The sequence below is a fragment of the Rousettus aegyptiacus genome, unplaced genomic scaffold (genome assembly GCF_014176215.1).
Source record: "Rousettus aegyptiacus isolate mRouAeg1 unplaced genomic scaffold, mRouAeg1.p scaffold_m13_p_6, whole genome shotgun sequence".
NCBI lineage: Eukaryota > Metazoa > Chordata > Mammalia > Chiroptera > Pteropodidae > Rousettus > Rousettus aegyptiacus.
Genome location: NW_023416309.1, coordinates 41,865,596 through 41,890,082, shown reverse-complemented (window position 1 = coordinate 41,890,082; position 24,487 = coordinate 41,865,596). Strand labels below are relative to the sequence as shown.

At 49.8% G+C, this 24,487-nt stretch overlaps 1 protein-coding gene across 4 annotated transcripts in view; it reads left to right on the top strand.

Annotated features, from left to right (window-relative positions):
• Positions 1–24,487, top strand: part of SH3PXD2A (SH3 and PX domains 2A) — a 213,972-nt gene that overhangs the window by 81,777 nt on the left and 107,708 nt on the right. For all 4 annotated transcript variants that reach the window (XM_016154473.2, XM_016154470.2, XM_016154472.2 and 1 more), the window contains one exon: positions 18,434–18,510. In XM_016154473.2, coding sequence (XP_016009959.2) covers positions 18,434–18,510 — 77 coding nt within the window. The remainder of the gene's footprint in view (positions 1–18,433; positions 18,511–24,487) is intronic.

Sequence of the window (24,487 nt, the reverse complement as noted above, 5' to 3'; positions counted from 1 at the left end):
GGTCTCCGAAAGGTTTGAGGCTGAGGGGCCACATGATCGGATTGCCGCTTTGAAAGGACCCCTCAGCCCGCGTGTGTCAGATAGACTGGAACGGTGAGAGGGAGCACGGAGCGGGGAAAGGCTGGGGGTGGGCGAGGCGCCGCAGAGATGGGGCGGCTTGGTCGAGCCTGGGCAGCGGCTGAGAGAAGTTGGCTGAGATATATTTTAGAAGAACAGCCAAGAGGCCTTGCTGATGGATTAGAGCTGGATGAGGGAGGGGTCAAGAATGAGGACTCCGTGTTCTGTTGGTGGCAGCCTCGGGCAGGATGGCAGAGCCGGTGTTACCGGCACCCCTCCCCCAGCCCTACCTTGCGCTTCACCCCTGGGGCTGAAAGGAAATAATTTATCCCTCCTGCCTGAGATAGCGGAAGCCTTTGGCGCATATAAAAGATGCTTTGTGGTGAGGAGGCCTGCCATCAGCCTCCCTCTTCAGGAGCCTCCAGACACTGGACATTCTGGTTTCTGGGTCCAGGTTTCAGTGGGTGGTGAGGAGGGGTGGCAGCGGGTGATGGTAGAGGAAGGAGAACACTTAGGTCCATTGAGAGGGCGCTCGGAGTCTCCCCCTTCCTAGGAGGTGAGGGGCACTGGTGGTAGATCTCCACAGTGTGTCTGGCCTGACCCCTCCGCTGTTTGTCAAGCTCACCCCAACTGGACCTAGGCCCAAGGACAGAGCTCCAAGCCGGAGCCCTTCCCCAGCCGGAATGGAGCTGACCCTTGGAGACACCCTGGGCCCATGTGAACTGATGCACCATTCATCCAGAGGCTGCCTGGATTCAAGCAGCGCCATCACTCTGGGCCCTGAAAACACCTTCTCCCCGTTGACTGCCACAGTTCCAAGGACTGATGTCCACAGAGGAGGCCCCAGATGCCAGGCTGCCCAACTTCCAGACCACAGTGGGCCTGAGGGACTGGCACAGCCTGAAGATGAAGTCTGTTCCTCTGAATGCCCCTTCAGAAGGCAGGGGAGGAAGCGAGTGGGGCGGGTGGGGGGGGGGGGCGCCTGGCAGCACCAGCCCCGCTCTAGCCTTCAGGGGTAGGGCGCGAGGGAAAAGGGCTACGCTTCTGTTCCCCCCACCAGGACAGAGCACAAGGGGCCTGCTGGAATTCACCTTACTGAGAACCAATCGGAGCAGATCTCGGGGAGAATGTCCAAAGTTGCGTTGCCAAAGGCAGCTGTGTTACTCTCAGCAATGCCAGCCCCAGAGCATGGTGGTTCCAACAGATCTGAACCTGGCTTTGGGCTCAGGTAGATCTGGGTTCACACGAGGGCTTTCTACTTGGTGCTAGCTGTCTGGCTTGAAACTCTGTGCCTTTTCTATGGCGGATGCAGGTGAGCATTGTGTTTGAGCATCAGAGGCCTTAGAGCCAGACAATGCTGAGTCAGATCCTGAGTCAGCCTCTCGAGAGCTGTGACTTTGGACCAGCCTTACTCAGCATCTCTGCACCTCCACCATAATTCTCACCTGTAAAATACCCCCAGAGCTGCCGACAGCACCAAATGAAATGTTATCTGTGAAATGCACAGTAAGCACTCGATACATAATGCTGATTTGGTGATTGTTAGTGTTGAATGAACCCAAAAAGAGTCTGGAGGCTTTGGCTAGAAATAAATGATAAAGATTTATTCAAGGGTCAAAGAGTTTGTAAACTGAGAAGACACTTAGGCAAAAACCCAGAAGCATTCTGAAGAAGAACGAAAAATTATGAGTTCTTCTTAGAAAGTGTATTCTCGAGAATAATCAGTCCTGCATTCTAGCCCTAGGGGTGGTCCAAGATGGTTATCAGTCATATTTCAGGGGTCCGGATAATGGATGTCAGGTGGCTATCAGGTGGTCTGGATATGTGAGTCCTTCAGGGGGTAATGGAGGGTTATCTGGAGGTCTGGAGTATGACACAAAACTGGAAAATTCAAACGGTTCAAGTTCCCAGGCTAGTTAGAACAAGAATGAGGCCTTTCCTCATGCCTCTACATTCATAATGTTAATAATTTTAGCAGCTTAGTTGAAGTGACTCCATATTTTATATTCTCTATCTTCACTCTTTCTTTGTTAGTATCGGGCTCCTTACAAAATGGTAAGTTGTCTCTCTGGGGTTCTTTCCAAGAGTGAGGTCTTATTTTAAGGTTTCCTGCTCAAAATGTGGTTCGCAGATCAGCAGCATGAACACCATCTGAGAACCTGCCGGAAACGCAGAGTCTTGGCCCCACCCCAGACCCACTAAGTGACAGCGTGCAGATTAATGCTGTGCAGAGGTGATTTGCGAGTACAGAAAAGTTGGAGAAGCACTATTTTAAGGTCCAGCAAAGCCCTTCCATAGGCTGTGTGACTCTGTTTGACTCTGACACTTCTTGGGTATTTGGTTATGCCCAGTCTATCCACACAATATAAACTACTAAATCGTCATTGATGAACCAGTTTCTAACCTCAGTAAGAGGTGCATGGGGAGACGAGGCTTCATGCAAGTAACTCGGTGAGGGCCAGCCCTTTGGTCTCACATCCCTACACATCCCTCAATTGCCTGCCTGCTTCTAGCACCCTGTGAGATGGGGGCGTAAGTCACAGCACAGCTCTCTGTTCCCCAAAACCAGCCTAACTAGGAGGCTGCTCAGGCCCCAGCCATACTCCCTGATCAGGCTGTTAAGTCAGAAATTCTTATTCCCCTCCCTTCCAAGATGGGATGAAGTTTTTGGAGCCAAGAGATTGCTAAGGTTTTCAATTTCAGAAGTCTCTTTATTTGGCGATATGAGAGATTGGCCCATGAACCCTCTATTGTTTTGAAGATAATATGGCACATGTCCAGTTATGTTGTACTGTTAGGAGGGAAAAAGATTTGGGTCTCTTTTAAGGAATCTCTGGCAAAAAAAAAAAAAAAGATTAAAACAAAGCAGCGGATTTTAAAGGTATATCTTTTGTTCTTCTGTGCAATTACTGCAGAGCTAAGCTTCAGAGTCAGGGAGCCCAAGAAGAAGAGTTGAGACGAGTGGGTGACTGATAACTTGGTGCCTTCTCTCATGGGCAAGGCTTTCATCTGACCCGAAAGATGAATTTACAAGTTTCATACTGATAATTCATAAAGACTTATAAGGGTAAGGCTTAAGTAAGACCTGGTTGGCAGAGCCATTCTTTCTCAATAGAAAGATTTGCTCCTGAAAGAGAGGGAACAACTGTTCACACCGTGAGCACAGTGGCCCAGAGGTAACTTTCTGTTGAATTTGTTTTAGGGGAAAAGTTGCAAACAGATTTCTGGGGAACTGTTACAATTAACAGTTGTAAATGAGAGATTTCTGCCTTGGCATTATAGCTGCTTATTAAATACATGCTTTTGCCAGATAATGTGCAAAGGGTTTCACGTGCTTACATTATCTCATTTAATGACAGCAACCCCACCTTACAGATGACGACTCACAAGCTAGAAGGGGTACATGACTCCAGGTCCTGCCACTTCTAAGTCCACTCTTGAACACGGTTTTCTATGTCCTGGAAGTGCTTGTTGCAGAGTGAGATTGAGCAAAGATGTACTAGAGATGAACAGTTGAGTTTTGGTATGAAATGGTAGGCATGCCACCCGCAGCAGGGTGTTTGCATTTCTTTAAATTTAGTTGCAAGTTTGGCATCATGTTTTCTTTTAGTATATCAATGAAAGGTTGATCAATGTTGTCCTTTTAAAAAAAAAAAAAGTCAGATTCCTACAGATTACATCATTTTCTTGTACCTTTCACTTAACCTACCCATTTTTTAACCATCTACCTGTTGGCTGATGCTGGAATTGTAGGCATAATGCCCCAAAGGAAGTACTTGATTTCCCAAAGGCTGGCTTAGTAAACAGAAACCTATAAGGTAACTACATGCTGACAGTCATCACAGACAGTGTTTACTAAACCACAATTCAACAAGGGACTGAAAAATGAGGAAGAAAGAAGTCCCAGTTCAGCTTTGCTTTTCTATATAATCCTCAAACCAGGAAGTTTTCATTTGGGGAACCTAATAGAACCTTAGGAAACAGCACATAGTTTCACTTGTTCATTCCTAGAACTTGATAAGAGAGGAATTCTGAGCCTCCTTTGCTATCCCTAGTTTCTTTTGCTATGTCTGACAGCTCTTCCTCCAACATTGGGATGGTCTCCTGTATATTGTAATAGATTTCCATTTGTTCATTCAGATTCCCCCATAAAGATAAGTCATAGCCTCTCTGAGCCAGTTTCCCCATCTATGAAATATAAGGACTGGACTTGAAACTGTCTAGGTTTCCTCATGGTCCCAACATTTTGTGACCTAATAGGTATTAAGACCAAAGGAATAAATGTCTAATGATGAAATATCATGCAAAAGGGAAAACATTTTAAGAGAACAGAGATCTTCTAGGCCCACCTCCGATCCTACCACATTGGCAGAATGTGGCTGCTTCTGTATAAGGCCAGCTTTGTGCCCTTCCCCACCCCGCCCCCCATTTCCTTTGGAAAGTGCAGAAAGCCCCCTTGTCTTGAACGCTTCCCTGCAAAGAGCTCCTGCTGAAAGACTGCACACATAGCCAAGACTTTGACCTTCACCTTTGCCCCTTGACTTACTTGGTGAAAAAGAGTTCTTATCCTCCCCTCTCTAGGTTTTTTGGGGAACATCTAGCTAGGGTTAGCAAGAATTCAATGAAAATATAAATAGAAACGTGGACTATAAATAACATGGCCCCAAAATATCTGGAGGCATGAATACCGGCAGGGCAGCAGACAGTCACAAATCATGACGACCAGGACAGCGAGCGAGGCTTGTTCATTCGCTTTATTGTCTCTCGGGATACTTCAGACTTGCCAGTGAGGCCTGAAGAAATTCTCTCTCTTCCTGAGCTCTAGAAGCACCCACCTTTTTTTTTGCCAGTCTTTTGCCTGTCTTCTGTTAAACCTTTGTGAACAGACGCAGGTGGTGGAAGGAAGGACCACTGCCTGGCATCACGCCTGGCTCTTAGTCCCAGGAGTATGTGACTTGGAGAAATTCAGAAGATGCTTCTGAGCTTCCATTTCTTCTTCTGTGGCCATGGGATTTTAAAAACTGGAGTTTTCAAAGAGCAGAAACCATGTCTTATTTTATCTTGGTGAACAGGGCCAGATTGCCTACTTTCAAATCTCGTTTGGGCCTTAGGAAAGTTACTTAACCTCTCTGGACTTCAACTTCCTCATTAAATGGGAAGAACAATAGTACCTACTCTGTTGGACTGTTACGAGGATTAATATTTGTAAAGTGCTTAAGCCAGTGCCTGGCACATAATAAACATATAAATGTTTATTAAAGAATATACCTATATATTACCCATACCTAGAGTACATAGTAGCTGCTCAACAAATATGTGGAGTGAATGACAGAATGGTACCAGACCTATCTTGCAGTCTGCAAAGATAATTAAGTAAGATCATGCATGCGTTCTTTCTAAGCCCCCAAATGCTATACAAATGAAAGTAGAACTATTATTCTTACCTACCTGAGTGACAGGTCAGTGGGGGTTAAGGTAGATGCCCTCATTGTTCTCATTTACCCTCTTTGCCTTGTATACATTGCATCTCGTTTGCATGAGAGAAATGCCTGGAGCTGAGGCACCCGGGTAGGTAGAGGTGCCTTGTCCCATGCAATTTCTGCAGCAGTGCCAGGCTGTCTGTACAGCTGAGTACCCCCTACTCTTCTTAACCCTAGGCCCACCTTTTGAGTAGTGCTGACATAGTTCTTCTCAAGCAAAGCAGGCTCTTAAGCAGATAAGTAGTTAACCGTAGCATTTTGCTACATGCAAGTTTTAAGCATAAAGAAAAGAAAGGCCTTGCCTCTCAAATAAGCAACCTGAAATGGACAAAAGAGGAATCAATAGAGGAGCACTGAACCAGGAGTCTCGTGCTGATTCTAGGCCCAGGCCTCCTTCAGCTTAGATGTGTGATAAGGATCAAACCATCAGTTCTTTGAGCCTCTCCAGATCCGTCGGGTGAGTTAGATTAACTCAGTTCTTCTCAGCCACAAAGGTACATGAGATTCACTCAAGGGGCCTTATTAAAAATGCAGACTTTCCCTCTGCCCCTCTCCCCATCCATCTAATTTAGGGAATCTGGGTAAATCTGAGGAATCTACATTTGAAACTAACACTCCAAATATCTGATTCAGGTACTCCAGGGGCCTGTGTTAATTATTTATCACTGTGTAACAAATTACTCACCATCACCCCCCACCCCAATTTAGCAGCTTAAAACAACGATAAACATTTATCGTCTCACACAGTTTCTATGGGCTAGGAATTCAGGAATGGCTTATCTTCATGGTTTTGATTCAAGAAGTTGTAGTTAAGAATCTCTTGAAGGCTGGACAGCCCCAGCCCCCATCTTCTGACTCTTGAGGAGGAAGAAGGGCTTTAGAAGGATCTGTAGGTGTTGTGTCCCCGAGGTTAAAATTATGGTCCTCGACCTTGTAGGTTCAGGAACTCGGGTGTGTATTTCTGAAATACACAACTTTAATTGCTCTGCTTTGCTCTGTGTGGCCTGTGTAATCAAAGCCCTGTTACCCACCTGGTCTTTTAGCACCACTCAGCCCACCCCCTGTAAACCCGCAATGTCTCTGTCTCTGTCTCTGTCTCTTTGTCTCTCTCTGTCTCTCTCCCCTCCCTGCCCCCCACCCCCCTTCAGCTAGTCAGATGTCTGTATCTCATCTCTTTATCTCTGGACCTTTGCTCAGGCTCCTCCCTCTACCTGGAACATTCTTTCCACTTCCTTTTGCCTGGCTCATTCCTATCTGCATCCCTGCCTCCTGGCCCACACTGTGGGCCACGCCACAGAGAGAGGCTGCCAGAAGCTCTGCCCAGTGTCCCACAGTCCCCTTTCCTGAGGGCAGCCTCCCCAGGCAGGGAAGGAGCTGAGGCTGCACTGGTTGAATAGGGCCGTTTATTCCCCCCGGCCCCCCCCCCCCGCGCTCCCACAGTGGGGGTGCTGAGCCACGGCCCACCACGCCCGCCACACCCACACCCACACAGAGTGGGGACAGCCTGGCCCTGATGCCGGCTCTGAGTTAACCACACTCTCTGGCCCCACTCTGTCTGGGTTCTGGAGGGCGAGTCCTTCCCTGCTACAGCCCCATTCTGAGCCAGCAACCCAGCATGTATTGAGAGAGCTGCGTTGCTTGTTCCCTCAGAGAGGTGTATGAGTGTGTGTATGAGTGTGTGTGTATGTGTGTGTGTGTGTGTGTGTGTGTTAATGAGGGAGACATTCTAGAACAAGAGTGTGTCAACACATATACTCACACTTATTTACCTATTTAGCAAATGTCAACACAGGGCCACTGCGTGCCAGTCCTTGTGATGGGCCCTGAGAATATAATAGTAAACAAGACATATAAGATATAAGATCTCATGTCAAGTGTTAAGAACATCACAAATCATGGTGAATTCTAAGAGGGAAACAGTCAAAGCCTGGGAGAGAGGGAGGCCTCCGTTACTCAGAGTGGCCTGCCAAGGCCTCCGCATGAGGCGACCTGCAGGATGGAAGGCGTTAGCTGTGCAAAGGGCAGCGGGAACTATGTCCTGGGAGCAAGGACAGCGTGCACACAGGCCCGAAGGTAGGAAAGAACTGGCCGTGTTTGTGGTACTAATTGAAGCCCATGGAGGGCATGATGAGATGAGGTCAGAGAGGGAGGCGTGAGCCAGATCTCGCAGGGCTTTGCAGGCCAGCGAAGGGAGTTTAGATTTTATTTTCAGTGTGCTGGGAAGTCACTGAATGTTTTAAGCAAAGGTTTCATTTTTAAGAGTATGATTCTGGCTGCCGGGCTGCAAATGGACTGGTAGGGGAAAGATTAGGAATCAGACCAAAAAGTCACCATGCAACTCACATGGACTGTTGACCAAACATCAAGAGATCTGGCCTCACCCTTCCCTATAGCAACAGGCATCTTACGTGGACCGCCCCCCCCCCCGGCCCGCCCCCGTGTGCCCGGCATTGTGTGCTATGCTCATCCCATGCGCTGTTTCTCGTCCATATCCCAGCCCTCTAATCCAGTTGGCGCATGAGAAGGCCAGTGCTAAGGAAGGTTCATGTACCCATGGCACAGGGTTTTTGAGGCCTGGAGTCGCAACCCTATAGTTCTCATTCTGATCGCCCAGTCGGGAGCTGAACAATCCTAGATTTTTATTATTTTTTTTTTTCTAACCTTCCCACTGGATCAAGGATAGAAAAGTACAGCTCGAAGGTGAAATCGGACCAGCATGACTATGGCTATGGAAGCCACTGCCCTTCGTCCTGGACACTTGTCCCACCTTCAGTGCACATATCACACGGGTTTACCAAGCACCTTCCAGGGTGTGCTCACTCCTGTTCAAGCCTGGCTCTGAATGGGACCACAAGCCTGTGCACCCTGGTGGCACCCAAGTGGCATTTGTCCCCAGCTTGGCCACTTTAAGTACTGTCATGTTTGATCACAAAGGCTCTCTCTTCCCTGGAGGTCAACTGCAGCGCTCTGTCTGCCTCCCAGAGTCTGGCTGAGCCAGCCCACGTCCCCTGCCAATGCCCAGTGTCACTGTGGCCAACATCCTTCTCCGATTTGACATCTCTTGGGAATCCCTGAATGCTGGCTACCTTATAGGGGATTTGTAGAAACTGGGCTGCTCTCGTCTAGCAGCCTGTGATCCAAAGTAAACCTTACAACTAATGAAATCCCTGTGGTCTGCCAGGGCTAGAGACCAACCTGGGCATTCTCCAGAGCAAAGGAGAATGAGTTGGTGGACTCGAGGGTTTGTTTCTGATCACACTGTTGGTCCCAAAGCTAATGCTAGGGCAGGGGTCCTCAACCCCTGGGCCACAGACCAGTACCAGTCCATGGCCTGTTAGGAACCAGGTCACGCAGAAGGAGGTGAGCACCAGGCAAGCAAGCAAAGCTTCATCTGTGTTTGCAGCCGCGCCCCAGCACCAGCATCGCTGCCTCAGCTCCACCTTAGATCATCAGGTGCTAGATTCTCATAGGAGCGCTGGCCCTTGGTGCCAAAAAGGTTGGGGGCCGCTGATAGAGAGTAAGCATTTACCCCTGGTGTACAACAATTAATAAATCAAAAGTATTCTCACATTTCACAATTAAAAGGGACCTCCAGACTCACCATGTACTTAAAATCTGCTGCAACTTGAATCAACTCATTTTAAAATAACCCTGGAAAAAGTAAGAGTAAATATCACTAAAATCAGTAAATATGTTAGTGCCCCTCCTCCGCAATAGGTATTGCCCAGTCAGTCTAGAGTTCTAACATCCGTACCAGCATAGAAGTGCTAACAAACTTGACCTACAACCCGTTCCTGTGCAGGAAACGCCTTCTGGGGTGCAGGCAATGCTCCATTTCTTGGCCTAGGTGCTGGTTACATAGGTAGGTTTGGTTTGTGAAAATTCATTGAGTTATACACATGCATGAACACTTTTTCACATGTATCTTTATACTTCACACACAAAGAATTTAAAAAAAAAAAAAAAGAAAGTGGTCTGGTCCCACAGATCTATAAGACTGCTCAAAAAGCCTTCACCTCCATTTGGTTCAGTAAAGGTGATTAAAATCCTTAATATGCCAGAACTAGGTGCTTTAACTCTGGCAAACACCCATAAATCCCACTGGCCCCACTGAGGATGGGGAAATGAAGGATTTTGCTCCCTTAAGTTTGGCCCTGCACTGGGAACCCCCAAACCAGAAGTTGGAAGACCATGTTTTTCTCCAAGATATATGCTAATTCTTATTGTGTGTTATGGCTACGAGAGGGTTAAGATTTTGATCTATGGTGAAACCCCAATGGATTTTTGCAAGTCTGTTTCCCTAAGTATGCAGAAGATGGGGCAGAGGGTGCCAGGTGGGGAGGCTCACCCGTGCTCGTCATCTTAGAGTGCCTCTGTCTGGGCAAGTGGAGTGAGTAGCCACTGTCTTTCCGTTGTGTTTCATTCACTGCTCTTTGAATTGGGAAGAGGGAGGAAGGTCCCTCAAAAGAGAAATGGGAGCGGCGTGGGAAACACAGTGTGTTTGGGGGTTGGGGGGTTCAAGTCAGGAAACGTTGCTGCAGGCTGAGGGGAGTTAGTATTGGGGCTTGGGCGGGGAAGCCAGGTGGGTAGATGGGTGTCTGGGGAACACTGTGTAGTGCTTGGATTCCACGAGGCCAGCGAGAGGGACAGAGCCAGGCCAGAGAGGGGATGGGCAGAGCCAGTATCCCCACCTACTTGACCCACAATAGTCAGCTCATAAGAGATCCCATTTGTTCAACATTTGTTATGGGCTGGGCTCTGTGTTAAATGTTTTTATACACAAGTTCATTGACTCCTCACAATAATCCTTTGAGTTAGGCATCCCTATACCCATGTTGCAGTTTAAGGAAACCGAGGTTCAAATAGGTTGTGACTCATGTCGTATCACACCACAGTAAATGGCAGGGCCAGATGTATTAGTCAGGAGCCTCCAGATGACAAGACCACACCCATCTCAATCTGGTTTTTAAAAAAGGGGGGCATTTATTGGCTCACCTAACTAAAAGCGACGGGGAGAATGGTTTCAGGCACAGCTGGGTCTGGGTGATCAAATCTTGTGTTTCTCTAGCTCTCAGCTCTGCTTCTCCGTTAACTTCCTTAGCAGACAGGCTTTCCCCGATGGTGATATATGAAGATGCCCCCTAGCAATTTGGGGCTTACGGTTTATGAGGTAGCAATCCCTGTAGAAAGAGAGCACTTCCCTTTCTGGTGGTTCCAGCGAAAGTCCCAGGCTGATTCTCACTGGACCAACTTGTGTCACATGTTCATAACTGGACTGTACTGATTGGCAGCCCCAGGGGTCGGGCCGAGATGCAGCCCGCTGACATCACACAGGCTGAGAATGAAGGAGGGACGGTTCTTCGAAAGCAAATTAGGGCACCGGATCTTAAAAATGCTGACAAGCAAGACCCGGAGATGCCCACCACGCTGGGCTCTGAACCAGAGCCAGGGTCTTGGCATGAATCTGAAAGAGAGGGAGCCCTGAGCGTCGGAACTCAGGGCATGGAGTCGGGACCCCCTGGGCTACAGACCTTCCCCATCGGGACCACGTCTTTCCAAAACTTGTGTGTAACCACTGCTTCCAGCCTCAGCATCGAGGCCTCACCCGAGCCCTCCCCCAGCCCAAATTGCCCCTTGCCTCCACTGGTCTGGGTAAAGGGCAGGCAAGGGCAGGTGATGCAGGTGAGAAGCAGGATTGGGTAGCAGGGTATAATCTAAGCCTGTCACAAGGCTATCAGTAACGGGGGTGTCATCTCAGCTATATCAGGAGATGAAAGCAGGCGAGCAGGTGGCCTGCCATTCCCAGACTGCAGCCGGTCAGAGGTCTTAAGAATGGACAGAGCTGTGGAAGCAGAAGACTGAGGAAGACTGATTATTCCTTTTCCTCTCCACAGGCAATGCCTGTGTCTTGTCACCCCGTCTCAGTCCGTTTGGGCTGCTATAACCACATACCTCAGACCGGGTAGTTTATAAACAACAGGAATTCATGTATCACAGTTTTGGAGGCTGGAAGTCTGAGATCGTGCTGCCAGCATGGGCAGGTGAGGGTCCTCTTCCAGGCTGCAGACGTCTTGCTGTGTCCTCACGGGAAGGAGGAGCACTAACCTCATTCTCGAGGACTCCACCCTCGTGACCTAATCACCCCCCAAAGCCCCACCTCCAAATACCATCACGTTGGGCGTTAGGATTCCAACACAGGAATTTTGAGAGGAGGCAAACATTCAGACCCCACGAGCATACCTGTCACGTTAGGAGAGTGTCCCTCTAGCAACCCTCACATCTTTCCTGTAATTCGCCTGGAAATTTTGTCTCTTCTCTCCTGGGCGCCACATCGACCAACAGACCCAGAGAGGACCCTCCCCCTCCCCCACATTTCCTCAGCTGTCAGATTTCATGACTTGCCTCTCCTCTCTCAGGTCCAGAGACCCCCGACCCACACTGTCTCCGCAAGCTTCCCTGCCCTTCCTGAGGGCATGGGCAGCACCCACACTCATTATGCCCAGCTCCTTGCCAGTCGTTGCTGGGGACAAAGGGAGTAAAGAAAGTCATCTCCGTCCTCAGGGCGATTACAACCCAGTTTGGAATACAAGACCCTGTCAGATGTCTGGCAGTCCTGTGGACTCTCCCCAAACCTCCTGCGATGGGTCGGATAGTAGCCCCCAAAAAGATAGGGCCACATCCTAACCCTCGGAACTTGTGACTATGACCTTTTTTTTCAGAAAAGGGTCTTTGCAGGTGTAATTAAATGAAGGATTTCGAAGTGAGATCATTCTGAATTAAACCCAAAGACAGGTACTTAGAAAGGCGGAAGGAGATTTGAGGCCAGACATGGAGGGGGCGGCCATGTGAAGGCAGAGGCAGAGATCAGAGCCATGCGACCACAAGCCAGGTGGCTCCTGGAGCCACCAAAACCTGGAAAAGACAAGGCTTCTCCCTGTAGAGATTTCAGAGGCGGCACAGCCCTGGTGATACCTTGATTTTACCTTCTGGCTTCGGAACTGTGAAAGAATAAATTCCTGTCGTTTTAAGCAACCAAGTTTGTGGCAATTTGTTACACTAGACCTAGGAGATGAATACACCTCCCCGCCCCTTCCTTTTTGTCCTCAAATCCAGTTAGATGGGCGGGAGTGTCCACGGAGAACGAGGCCTCTGCACCGTGTGGTCTGTGGGCTTCAGGTCCGTCTGCGGTCTCCCCTGTTTCTTAGGCGAGTCCTCTGTGACACTCCAGGCTGTTTGGGCTGCACTGAAGGGTGAGGGTTGGGAGCATTTGTGCTCTTGGAAGCCAGTGTGGCTGGAGAGAGCTGGTCTAAGCATCGGAGGGTGGGGGACTGGGAAGGTGAGAGGGGGCCCTGATATTGGAAGTTCCCTGACAAATTCTCCGGGACAGTAAGAGAGGAGGGCAAGAGTGGACTGCCAGAGGCTCCAGGAGGTTGGCAAAGTAGGGGGAGACGGGCATTCAAGGAAAGCTGCATGGAGGTCTTAGGACAGGAACACTGTGCCTTAGGGTGGAAGGGGATTTGGATAGGCAGGCCCACGGGCATTTAGAGGAAGACCAGACTCCCTTCTGTGGCTCACAGGATTTCTACATGGCTTCTTTTCCATCTTCCAGCTTTGCTCTGTGGCTGCTTCTGGTGGCCCCGTCTTGTCTCAGAGTCTTGCGTGACTGTCTCCTTCTCCTCCTCAAAGCCTCCACTGGCTTCAGAGAGACTTCCCTGACCACTAACTGGATTTTTCTGCTCCCCAGGCATGCCCCGGCCCAGACTACTTAATACATATGAAATTGTAGCTCTTCCATGCACACCCCCTCCTCACTCAGAAAGTAAACACCTCGAGAGCAGGACCCCCATCTGTCTCTTTCACTGCAGTATCCTGGCATCTGAAACAGGCCCTCCATCAAGGCAGTGATGGATGGATGGATGGATGGATGGATGGATGGATGGATGGATGGATGGATGGATGGCAGGCATTCCAAGTGGCAGGAAAAGCAAGGAAGAAGGAATGATACGAGGATGTTGTACATTCATGCGTAGACGCTGTGAGTCTTAAAAAGGAGAGGCTGCCAAGAACAGACCTGCGGGACGGAGCAAGGCCAGCCTTCTCCTGTTAGCCCTGTCGCCAGTGCCGGCTTGTCACTCCTGTACCGTGGCTGCTCACCTGTCTGTAAGCACATGCGCCTAATCCATAAACACATAGACCCTTCGTGGCTTGGGTCGGGGGAGTTCTCTGGCCGCGGGTGCTGTGTCTGGTGTTCTTGTTCTTTCTGGACCCATGTTCCCCTGAACCCCGTAAATGCCACATTTCATAAGGAGGTCCCTGGAGGCTCTGACAGCCTTAGGGATTTAACTGCTCTTAGAAGCATATGTCTTTTCTTTATCCACTTCTATCTGTCAGTGAGTAGAAGCCATGTCCTCATCTCTCACCTTCTTGGAATACTTCATTTGTTAGAAGGAAATGCCAATGACTTAGACCCATCGGGTGCCACTAAGATGCCTCATTAAGTGTCTTTATCCTGGGAGGGAGGGGGAAACACCTCTGCCTCCTAAGCATGTGAAGCTTCCTGAGTCAGGGCCCCACATTTGTGTCGTGTCCAAGAGTGGACACCTGTGGAGAGGGCAGGCCAGATTCGGGGGTGAGGCAAAGATCGACCTCTCTCAGGTGATGCCTACCCACCTTAGAGGGTAAGCATCCCTCTGGTCCTACTGGGCTGGCACCCGCCCAGCCAGGGCCAGAGTATGGGGGGAGATACGGGAGAAAGGGACTGGAGGAAAGGTTCCTTAAAGCAGGGGTCCCCGACCCCCAGGCCATGGACTGGTTCCAGTCCATGTCCTGTTAGAAACTAGGGCAGCGCAGCAGGATATGAGTGGCGAGCAAGCGAGTGAAGCTTCACCTGTATTTGCAGCCGCTCCCCAGTGCCAGGCAGGACTTGAGCCCAAGACCCTGGCCAAGGCCCCTGCTCCTTCTACTGGTCTCACCTTCTCAACCCAGCCCAGAGTGGCAGGAAGAACGACCTCCATGTACATGATCAGACCCTGTTGGGCTTGGCTGCTTGCTTCTCTGCTGTCAGGAATAAGATAAGTCCTGAGGTCTGTTTCATGCCCTGTGTGTAATCTTCCTTACGATGCTTATCGTATTTCTGGGGCAGCGTCCGCATGGCTTTGAAGACTCCGGCAGGAGCCTGGTCTCACCGTAAACGGCTGAATTACATTTACAAGGGGCCTTTAATGCCCTGTGGTCTCCGGCTTCCTTAATGGGGATTTTCCTCCCTTTTCTCTCTCTCCCTTTTAATACGGTCACCGGTTTGGCTTTCGGAGTGCGGTTTGGATTCTTAACAGAGAAGTCAAGGCCATAGAATCCCTTCCAGATCTGCCCTCCCTCTCCCCGTCTCCTGCCCCTACTGCCTGTGCCAAAGCCCCACAAAAAGAAAATGTTGCTCCCGTCAGGGTTTCAGCGGGAAGTAGAGAAGCCCGGTTGGGATTCAAAAAATCAACTAGGAAATGGCTTGTACAGAAATTCTCCTCCAACTTTGCACCACCAGAGGAGTCGACCCACGAGCCTCGTGGAGGGGGTGGATGGTGTCCAGCCCGGAGGCCTGGTCACCTCACTTGCGGAGGGGGCCTTGAGGGGTAAGGTGGAGGTCCTGGGCCAGCTGGGGCGAACAGCCCTCCCACCTATCTCCCACCTCACCCATCCCCATCACTCCTTTCTCTGAACCTTTTGCTCCTTCTGGAGCCCTTAATTGTCCTTTAACTATTTGTTTTTTACTAGTTCTGCCTCTGCAAATGAATCAGATCCTATCTGATCTATATATCTCTGTCTCTACCTATATATCTCGAGATATCAAACTCGGTCCGAGATTTGGCCAGCTTTGAGATGGGGCCTGTGAGGGGGGCTTAGTTTGTCTCCTTATCGCCCTCCTTTTTGTCCTCCAGCAGGATAAAAAAGGGCAGGAGTGCAATTTCTGGAGAATGGATCCGTCACGTTTTCTCTCCTTTCAAAAGGAGCACGTGGCAGGGCCAGCTCCGTTGGCCCTTATCCTCCTACGGTCTTTTATTTGGGTTCCTCTACTTCTTGGACGAGTCCTCCAGGTTCCTGCGAGATTCTGCTGGACCGCTGGTGTCACCGGGCCTGGGGGACCTCCAGCTCCTGACGGATAACTGGCTCAGGTCGAAGGCTCAGAAACCCAGTTCCAGGGCTGCCTGTCACTTTGTCAGTCCCGAGAGCGGGTCTTCTCACACCATGTGTTTGTGTTTACACACCGTCCCCATGGCTGCACACATATGCCGCTGCAGCATGCAGGCCACAAAGCTGCAGGCAACCAAAAAAGGGTAGGCGGCAAAGAGGCCGGGAATACCAAATCCGTGACATCTTCCCCCAAGGAAAATCAGTCATCTCCAATGTCTTGATAAATCATGTTTTATCTCCTTTTAAAAGGAGCACGTGGCAGAGCCTATTTATCTTGATGACATTGTCCAGTCCGCACTGGATCGTCTCTCTGACGGGGAGATGGCCCCTCTGCCTGGCCTCAGAGAGAAAGGGATGAAGGAGAGCTCGAGGGGGAGTCTAGGAGAGGAAAGTGAATGGACCAGCAAGTATCTGCTAGGCCCCTGCCGTATGCAAAGCCTTGTGCTAAGCAGGACGCATGGCACCACGAGGAGGAAGGAGCTGCAGACTGTGGCCTCTGGTTCACACCGTATGTGGAGAGATGAGAGACATGAATGGGGAACAAGTCACACACGACGTAACGAGTTAGATGGAGCAGGGCTGGTGGCCAGTACCTGTGGTGACAAAGAAGTCAAGGATGGCTGGTAAGGTCCCCTTACCATTCACCTCCACCTGCCGCAAGCTGCTCACGGGAGTAATGGGGGCCATGGCGGGGGCAACTTGGCCAGAGGTGCCAGGGAGTTAATGCTCTCGGAAGCTCAATGACGAGCCAGGGGTCAGGGCAAATACCTGTGAGCCTCCCTGCCCTTTCTTGGGATACCTCTGAGGTGTGGTCTGCATTGTCCCCCAGAGTCCCCAGCAGAACTGCACACTGGAGGCCCAGCGATTAACTGGCGCTACTACACTTCCTTCCCTGCCCTGCCTGCCCCATTCCCCCACTGGTACATCCAGGAATCAGGACGAAGGACTTGCACTGGACTCCTTGTCTCTGGGTCTGCTTCTGGGGAAACAACCTAAGCTGAGGCACTGTCTGTCTTTTTAGTACTTCATTTGGACCTTGACCGAGGAGACATAAGTGGATTAACGTGAAGTCTACATATTTGTTCCTATGCAGTGGTAGTTATCTCGGTTAGGACTCCTTTAATGCAAGTAACGAAAATTCATCTCCGACTAGTTTAAATAAAAAATAATTTCATCGTAGGCTGATTGTAAGCTGACAAGGTCCTTGCAATCTGTAAGGTCGACCAAGGGTTGCCTCGCCTAAAAAAATAAATAAAAATAAAATTAAAATAGTTTCATTGTTTTATACAAGGAAAGTACCAGGTAGACCCTGGGTTCAAGAATATCTATCTCCAGGTACTCAAGTGATGTTAAAGGAATCGGGTCTGCTTTTCAATTAGTCAAGAAACATTATTGAACACCTACCTTGTGCCAGGTGCAGCTCCTTTCTCTCCCTCAGTTTCTTTCTCAGGCAAAAATAAAGATGCCCATTAGAAGCTTTAGGCTTTCATCCTGCAAGTTGCTGTGGGAGACAGTGGGCACCGGCAGAAGTCTCGGGGCTGATCCTCATCGGGTTCCCTGCCCACCTCTGTGCCAATTACTGTGACTCTGGTGGTTTTCTAGGTGAGGTTACATGGTGCCAGGGAGTGTGGTTAGCTCTGTCTGAACCACAGGGACTAGGAACAGAGGAGGGAAGGTCTCCAGAGGGAAGGCAGGTGATCTTGGGCACCAGATGCCTGTGGTAGCCATGGGATAAGCAGCAAGCAATTCACAACATACCAGGTTCCATGGGCCTTAAGCTGAGTCAGACAGGCCCCCAGTGGAAGGGGACTGACAGAGAGCTGTAATCTACAGCAAAATGCGGCAAGCGCCTTAGGGATGGACAAGGTGCATGGATGTTCTGGAAAGATGGAGAATAGTCCCAGCTCGGCCAATCAAGGATGGCCTCTGAGATGGGCATTGGCCCCAGACATTGACAGCCACTGGGCACAGAAATGTCAGCTGCGTTAGGCCTTGAATGTCAGACCAAGGGGTTCAGATTCTAAATTTAACTGACTATAAAAGGACTGTGTATTGATCTATTTGTTATAATTGAATTGGGCTAGCTCAGAGGAGCCTGCTAGGACGGTCTGAGGGGGCTGTCCTTTCCCATAAGTTTTGTGCGTACCTGTAGAGGGGTATACCAGTTCAGCAGTGCAGTGGCCTGGATGGCTGGAGGCTATGTTCACAGAGAGGCTGGGGCAGTCAGGCTACCTTGGCATTGGCCTGTACTTGCCCCGGAAATAGCCACCCACCTATACTAAGAATAGAAATACCTGCCTAGCTGGCAGGATCTAATGCTGATTTCTCAAGGAGGGTTGGGCCTGAAAACAAAATACAGCATGTAGATTGGGCCATCTTTTGTATGTATTTTTGAGGTCACTTGGGAGCCACGCCCACGTCTGGGCATTAATCCTACCATTAGACACAGACAAGGTGACCTGGACAAGATGGCAGCCTCTGGGGCTCCTCATCTGCCCGAGAGGTCCTGGGCCCTCAGCCTTGGGTGCCTTCTGCCCCCTGAAAGAGGTGACTGCTCCTTTCTTGTTTCCTTGACAACAAGCGGAGGTGGTGGCACTTGGTGGCCAGCTAAGATGCTAAGAACCCAAGGGAGAGGGGACTAAGCGGGTAAGGTTCCCAGTTCCCTCTGGTAGCTTTACCTGGTATCACCTGGCTCACAAGCATCTCTCTTCCAGGCAAAATCCTCTTCCGGAGAAGCCACATCCGAGACGTAGCTGTGAGGAGGCTGAAGCCCATTGATGAGTACTGCCGGGTAAGGCTGTGTCTGGGGGTATGGGAGGGACTGCTCCATCTGCCGGAGTCTGTCCATCTATGAAGGAAGGCTGTCTGTACGAAATCCTGTGCTGTGGTTTAGCAGAGGCATCCTGAGTCCTGGTGTTTCCTGGTCAGGGGAGCAGGTATGGGTGTCCCTCAGAGAGGGGCCACCTCATGACTGGGCCACCCTCTGGAGCGCGAGAGTCTCAGGCTCACAGCTGAGCCTCTCCTCCTTTCAGGATATGCCCATGTTTACAAAACGCTAGTTTAAATCACTTCCACTGCTCAGGAGCCCAGCTAAAGGACTTCTCCTGAAGGGATTCTCTATATGGCATTTTGCTGGGCATGGGAGAACTGATGCTTTGAATTCCTTTTAGGCTGTTGTTGGAATTAGTTCTGAATTCGAGAGCACTCACAATGCATATTTGTTTATTCATAGACGTCTTGATAGTTACAGATGTTCACATGCACATCTTTATAGATGCCAATGCTCACAATACATACACACGAAGTATATGTACACATATGCATTAAAACAAGCCCATGCCGGGCAGATGACGGCGTGACAGAAACATCATGAAACGGAGCCCATTTGTCTTTCTACTTCAATGAGGGCCTAGGACCCCTGCAATGAGAATGAGAGGCCTTGGCACAGGCAGAGCCGCTGGGTGATTTGAACCCCTTACTGGCTTCATGAACTTGGGCAAGTTATCTAACTTTGTGGAGCTTCAGTTTCCACATCTGGACCTTAGAGAGGGGAATGGTGCCTGCACAGAAGGTACTCATGAGGACGGAATGACCGACACAGGTAAGGCAACAGCACGTGATGCCTTGTCCAGAGGAAGTATTCAGTACATGCTACCGTTTTGTTATTGTTACAAGCCAGAAACAATTAATGTTAGCACTGGGCGCCACTGGCTTTAACGGAGATGGAATTTCTTAGCTAAATGAAACCTACTGAGGAGAGGCAAGTGAGATAATGTTTTGTTGTGAGCGCGGGTAGGTCGGTTCCCAGGCCCTACCTACTACCTCTGTGACTAGGGAAGTCGCTTCACCAGTCTGAGCCTCAGTTTCCTTGTGTGTAAAGTGAGGGTAAAAACAACTATTTCAGAGTTCACGAAAGGAGTTGAGCAAGAGAATGTGTATCATGGTGTTTGTCACTTCTAAAATGCTCTCTGTCCCCACACGGAGTTGTTAGGTGTAAGGTCCTTTTCTGTGCTGATGTTTTGTAATTCTGAATCACTGTTTGACAGTAAAAGTGTTGGGATGTGAATCGAGTTGCTATGACTGGCAATCCCAGGCCCGTAGGAAGACAAGCGCCTCCATCTACTAACCCAAGTCTGAATTTCGTGACTCTGCAGATTATGCTGGTCACGTTTTCTGCCTTAACCTAAAAGGATGCCCCGATGATGACGTCCCTTAAACCGGAAGCTTCTTTTCTTCAGCTCAGAGCAGGCAGACCTCAGAGATGTTGAGGGTTCAGTTCCAGACCACCGCAATAAGGCGTGTCATAATCTTTTTGCTGGTGAACGGGTCTTGTCTTCAATTTGTAAAAAAATGCAACATCTGTGAAGCACAACAAAAGGAGGTGTGCCTGAATTCAGTTCTCTCTTTGAAGGGCATTTGCCATTTTAAGTCAAGTTGATAACTGCAGCCTGAGCTTTTATTTCTTTTGATTCTTTTCCCAAAAAGTTAAATAAATGGTCAAAGTGAATGGAGGAGGCAGCAAAGGGCAGGAGGAGGCATCTTCCAGCTGGATTCATAGCTCATGTCAGCCTCGGGCTTCTTGAGCTGGTGGAGCCCAGTCATCTGCATTTGGTGTCTGTGGAAGTGCCGCCTCCTGAATCATCTGGAGGAGGAAACCGATAACATCTTAACTCCTGGGATCAGGCTTTGAAGAGAACTCCTGAATCGGATGAGATGAGATTCACAGAGGTTCTGGGGCCTCAGTAGTGTTGCTGGTGGCTGGGCGGGGGGGGTTCAGTGAGGTCTGCAAGAAAAGGGGCCTCCTAACCTGATTAGCGCAGACAAGAACGGCTCAGAGCCAGGCAGCAAGGAGCAATGTCATGGGTTCACCAAGAAGCCAGACTTCTCACAGGCTGTAATTTACTCTGAGAATGGTCGGGGGCGGGAGGGCAGCAGAAATGACCTTTAATTCTGTTAAGCTAGAAAGCTCGGATCTGTGGTCTGATTGTCTGAGACCTTAGAATGACCTTGGAATGGTCATTAGGGATAAGGCGACAGCAGTCCATGGTCACTGCCACCCAGCACTGCATTTCACAGCTCTGCCGCTCAATAGTCCAATCTGTGGCCACTCAGAATCCAGCGTTTCCCTCCACATCGCTGCCCCCACAGCAAAGTCCATGGTCAATGCCATGTGCAGTCCACTCCATGGCCAGCCCCTTCACTTGTCTCTGCCTGTTCTTGGACACACTGCTTAGAATTTCTGGAGTTTTTATTCCCAGTACCCTACGTAGGCAGCTCTGCGTTAGCTGTCTAACATCTTCTACCTTTTGACCTGCTAGACAACATGGGCTTAGAGTCCAGGGTTTGCGGGGGATTCAAACACACCCAAAATTGTGAGGCTGGCTCTGCGCACAGAGCAGCCAGGTCCTCTGCCAGGACCCAGATGTGGAAACTCTGACCATGCAGGGGACCTCCCCAGACTTCGGGCTCCCTGCCCTCGCCGGCCAGAGTCCCTCCGCCTAATGGTGGTTTCACAGCCCACATCGCTATTAATTTCAAACATATATGGAGCAGATTGGATGAGCGTCACGGAAAATTTACTGAGCGCCAGCCAGTGATTGTTTTATGTGGCACTTGAGAGCCAGGTGTCTATCAAGAGGGGTTCCAAAGGCATTTCTTTAACTCCATAAATTAATTTAATGGGCGACATGGTTATGCGGTTAATACTTAATGGTTCCGTGGCCTCAACAAGTTGAAAACTTTCATCTCTCTAACAAGAGTGAGCTATGCTTTAGGGGCTCAGACTAACAATTTTATAAGTGACTCCATTTACCCTCTTCCTGCCTTTGAAATACATGTGTGCAGTATTTGTCTAAGGGATAACACAAATATGCTAGGGGAGGAGGTAGGGGGCGTGAAGTCTTTGAGAATGATCAGCTCCCCCTTTTGCCATGTTAATGGCCTTTATACAAGTCTCTGATTCCCCTTAGGTGTGACCAGAATTTTTCTGCTGCCCGAAAAGCTGATCTCGCTGCTATTATTCTGCCTTAAGCAATAGACTTGCTTTCAAGATCAATGGCTTTCTTTAGGGGAGGGATGAGGCGTTGGCTGTAGTTAGACTGGGGGAGGGACTCCAAGCCGGTAAGGGGGCTGGCCTGGAAGGGGTAGGGGTCTCACCCCCCGACCCTTGGCATCTCATGGGCTCCTTCACTTTTATTCCCACTTCCCAGATTCAAAAGTTGAGCCTATGACTTATGATGGTTCTTAGTCCCAGCTTTTCTCCCTCCTACTGTGGGAATTTTCTACCAAGGCCCATCATAGGTTCTCATTAACAAAGAGAAATATTCATGTTGCAACCAAAACAGACTCCTTCAAGTAGCACCAAGGTTCCCTGGCATGCTCGGTCCTGGGCAGGAGACTAACTTTGTTCTTGTAGCCCTCATTCTGAGGGTGGGCCTAGCCAGGAGTGTTGCTGATCGGGGAGACTGAGGCAGAGAGCGAAGACGGATCCACTCATGCCTTCCCAGTGGTCTGCTCCTCTCGGGGAGTCCAGTTGGTAGACTCCCTCCATCTGCTCTGGTCTAGACAGACCAGGGAAGAGGAGTTCCCAGCCTGGGATAAAGCCAATTGTGTCTTTCTCCTTAAAGGCCCTCACAGGAGCCGCATTGCCTATAAGAATCTCAGAGTGGCTCAGCCGGGCCCTCTGTAGGGTGCTTCCAAGTGCTGCTCAGGCTTCAGCTATCACCTCTCTCCTCCACGCCCTGCAGCCCATACTGCTGGAAGTGTGGCCATTCCCTACTAGCCAGACTCCCTTAGGCTCTTCCCCCTTGGCCTGTGCTAGCCCTTTGCCTGGGGATGCATCTAGTTTCCATGGCACCCCTCCCAGAAGCCTCCGGATTCCCTGGGAAAAACTGACCACCCCTGCTCCTCTGCTCCCCAGAAAGCCCTGTGTGTGCCTCCATGCCGTACATTCATCCTCTGCAGGAGGGCGATTTCTGGGTGTCTATCTTCTGCAGACCAGGAGCTCCCGGAAAGCCTCCTCTGTTAACTTTGTGCCTTTACTAACAAGCAGGAAGCCTGGGTCCACGTGGGTGTCCAGCCAGTATGTGATGACAAGATGCAAAGATCACACACCAACAGGGGAAACCTCCAAAGCCCCAGTGTTCCGGGATCACTTGTGAAATGACTTAAACTGAAACCACAATTTAGACACTATTTCCATTTAAAAAGGAATTGGTGCCTACAGCCTTCAAAAAGAGAACTCCTGTGTTTGAAATACTCTGATTTATAGGAGTGTGGTGAGCCCCCAGCTTCCCGAGGTGATCTAGGAGAACTAGTCTGGGCAGGATAGAGGCAGTTTCAAGGGTGAGGATGGGGTCTGAGAGTAGGGTGCCAATTGGGCAGGACTTCAGCCCTGTGCCATGCCCCCACCCACCCAGAGTCACTAGGCTTTTACCTAAGAGATTTGATTAGAGACCAAAATGATGCTGCTAAAAAGAGGAAAATGTTTGGTCCCAAGAGCAGGGCACCTACAGCTATTTTACCAAATTCAGAACTTTGCTTCTTGCCCTGGGACAGACGTTACCCAGAGCAGTGGGCTTCATGGAGGAGGGTCGTTACAAAACAGAGGGTCAGGGCACAGACTACCCAGGGCCGCCTTCCAATGCCACTTGTACTTGCAAAGACCAGGCTTGGGCCTGCTGTAGCCGGGTGGAGGTCTCAAGGACCTTCTAAATCTTCACTATCTAGAATGATGACACAGTGCCAAATAGTGGTCCATGTCTGGCTCCCAGAAAATGATCCCAGGGGCCAGGAGCTGGAGACTTCAGGGCAGGCTAGAACTGGGGAAGGGGTGGGGCACTGGAGGTACCGGCTGATGGCAAAACCCGGATGGCTCGTTAGTACCTTCGCCAGTCCTAGGCACTCACGGCCCTTGGCCCCTTCCCTTGCTCAGTTTTTCCAGGTCTCTGTCAGCCATCTCTCTGACCCCCTGGCCCACAGAATGACAAGGTTGGAATGGGATTGATGTCAGCTCAGGCCACATCCTACAAGGGCTGCCGGCATGCTCTAAGCAGCCCATGGGCAGCGGCCCCTCCCTGTTTGCTGAGGGCTCTGAGGGCATGCTCATTCTAGCCCTTCTCCCACCTTGGGGACTTCCAGATCCTCCAACCTCACCTAAGTCAGAGCCCTATTAGAAAAGTTCAATGCAATTGATTGATCAATCTGACACTGAATTTACTGATAATGGTGCCCTTTACTCCTCGACTGTGAAGGTGGAAGAAACTTCAGAAAGTCTCTAGCCTTGACTTGTCCTATCTGTTCCAGGGGTTGTCAGTAAAATTGGTTGGAAAACCAGCTTCACAGTCAGAGACCTGTGGATAATGGCCAGCTGGAAACAGTATAGAGTAGTAGATCAGACAGAAAAGCACTGGACTAGATGGCCTGATTGAAAACCTTGCTATTTACCAGCTCTGTGGCCTTGGCAGTCTGGTGCGGAAGATGGCCAGTTACTTAACCTCTCTGTGCTTTCTCTAGTTTTTCCTTACATAAAATTGGAATCGTCATCATACCCATCTCTTGGATTTAATGTGATGATTAAATGAGTCCATCCCCCCAGGATATCATTATTATTAATAAATGCTGGCCTAAACAAAGCTCTCCTGGTTTCTTTCCTGCAGGACCTCTCAGAGCCTTTGCTATGCTAATGAGCATGGTGAGCTCCAAGACCAACATGGGATCTCCACAGCATTCTTTCACATAAGCCACAGAACTTGTTTTACCTTATCAAA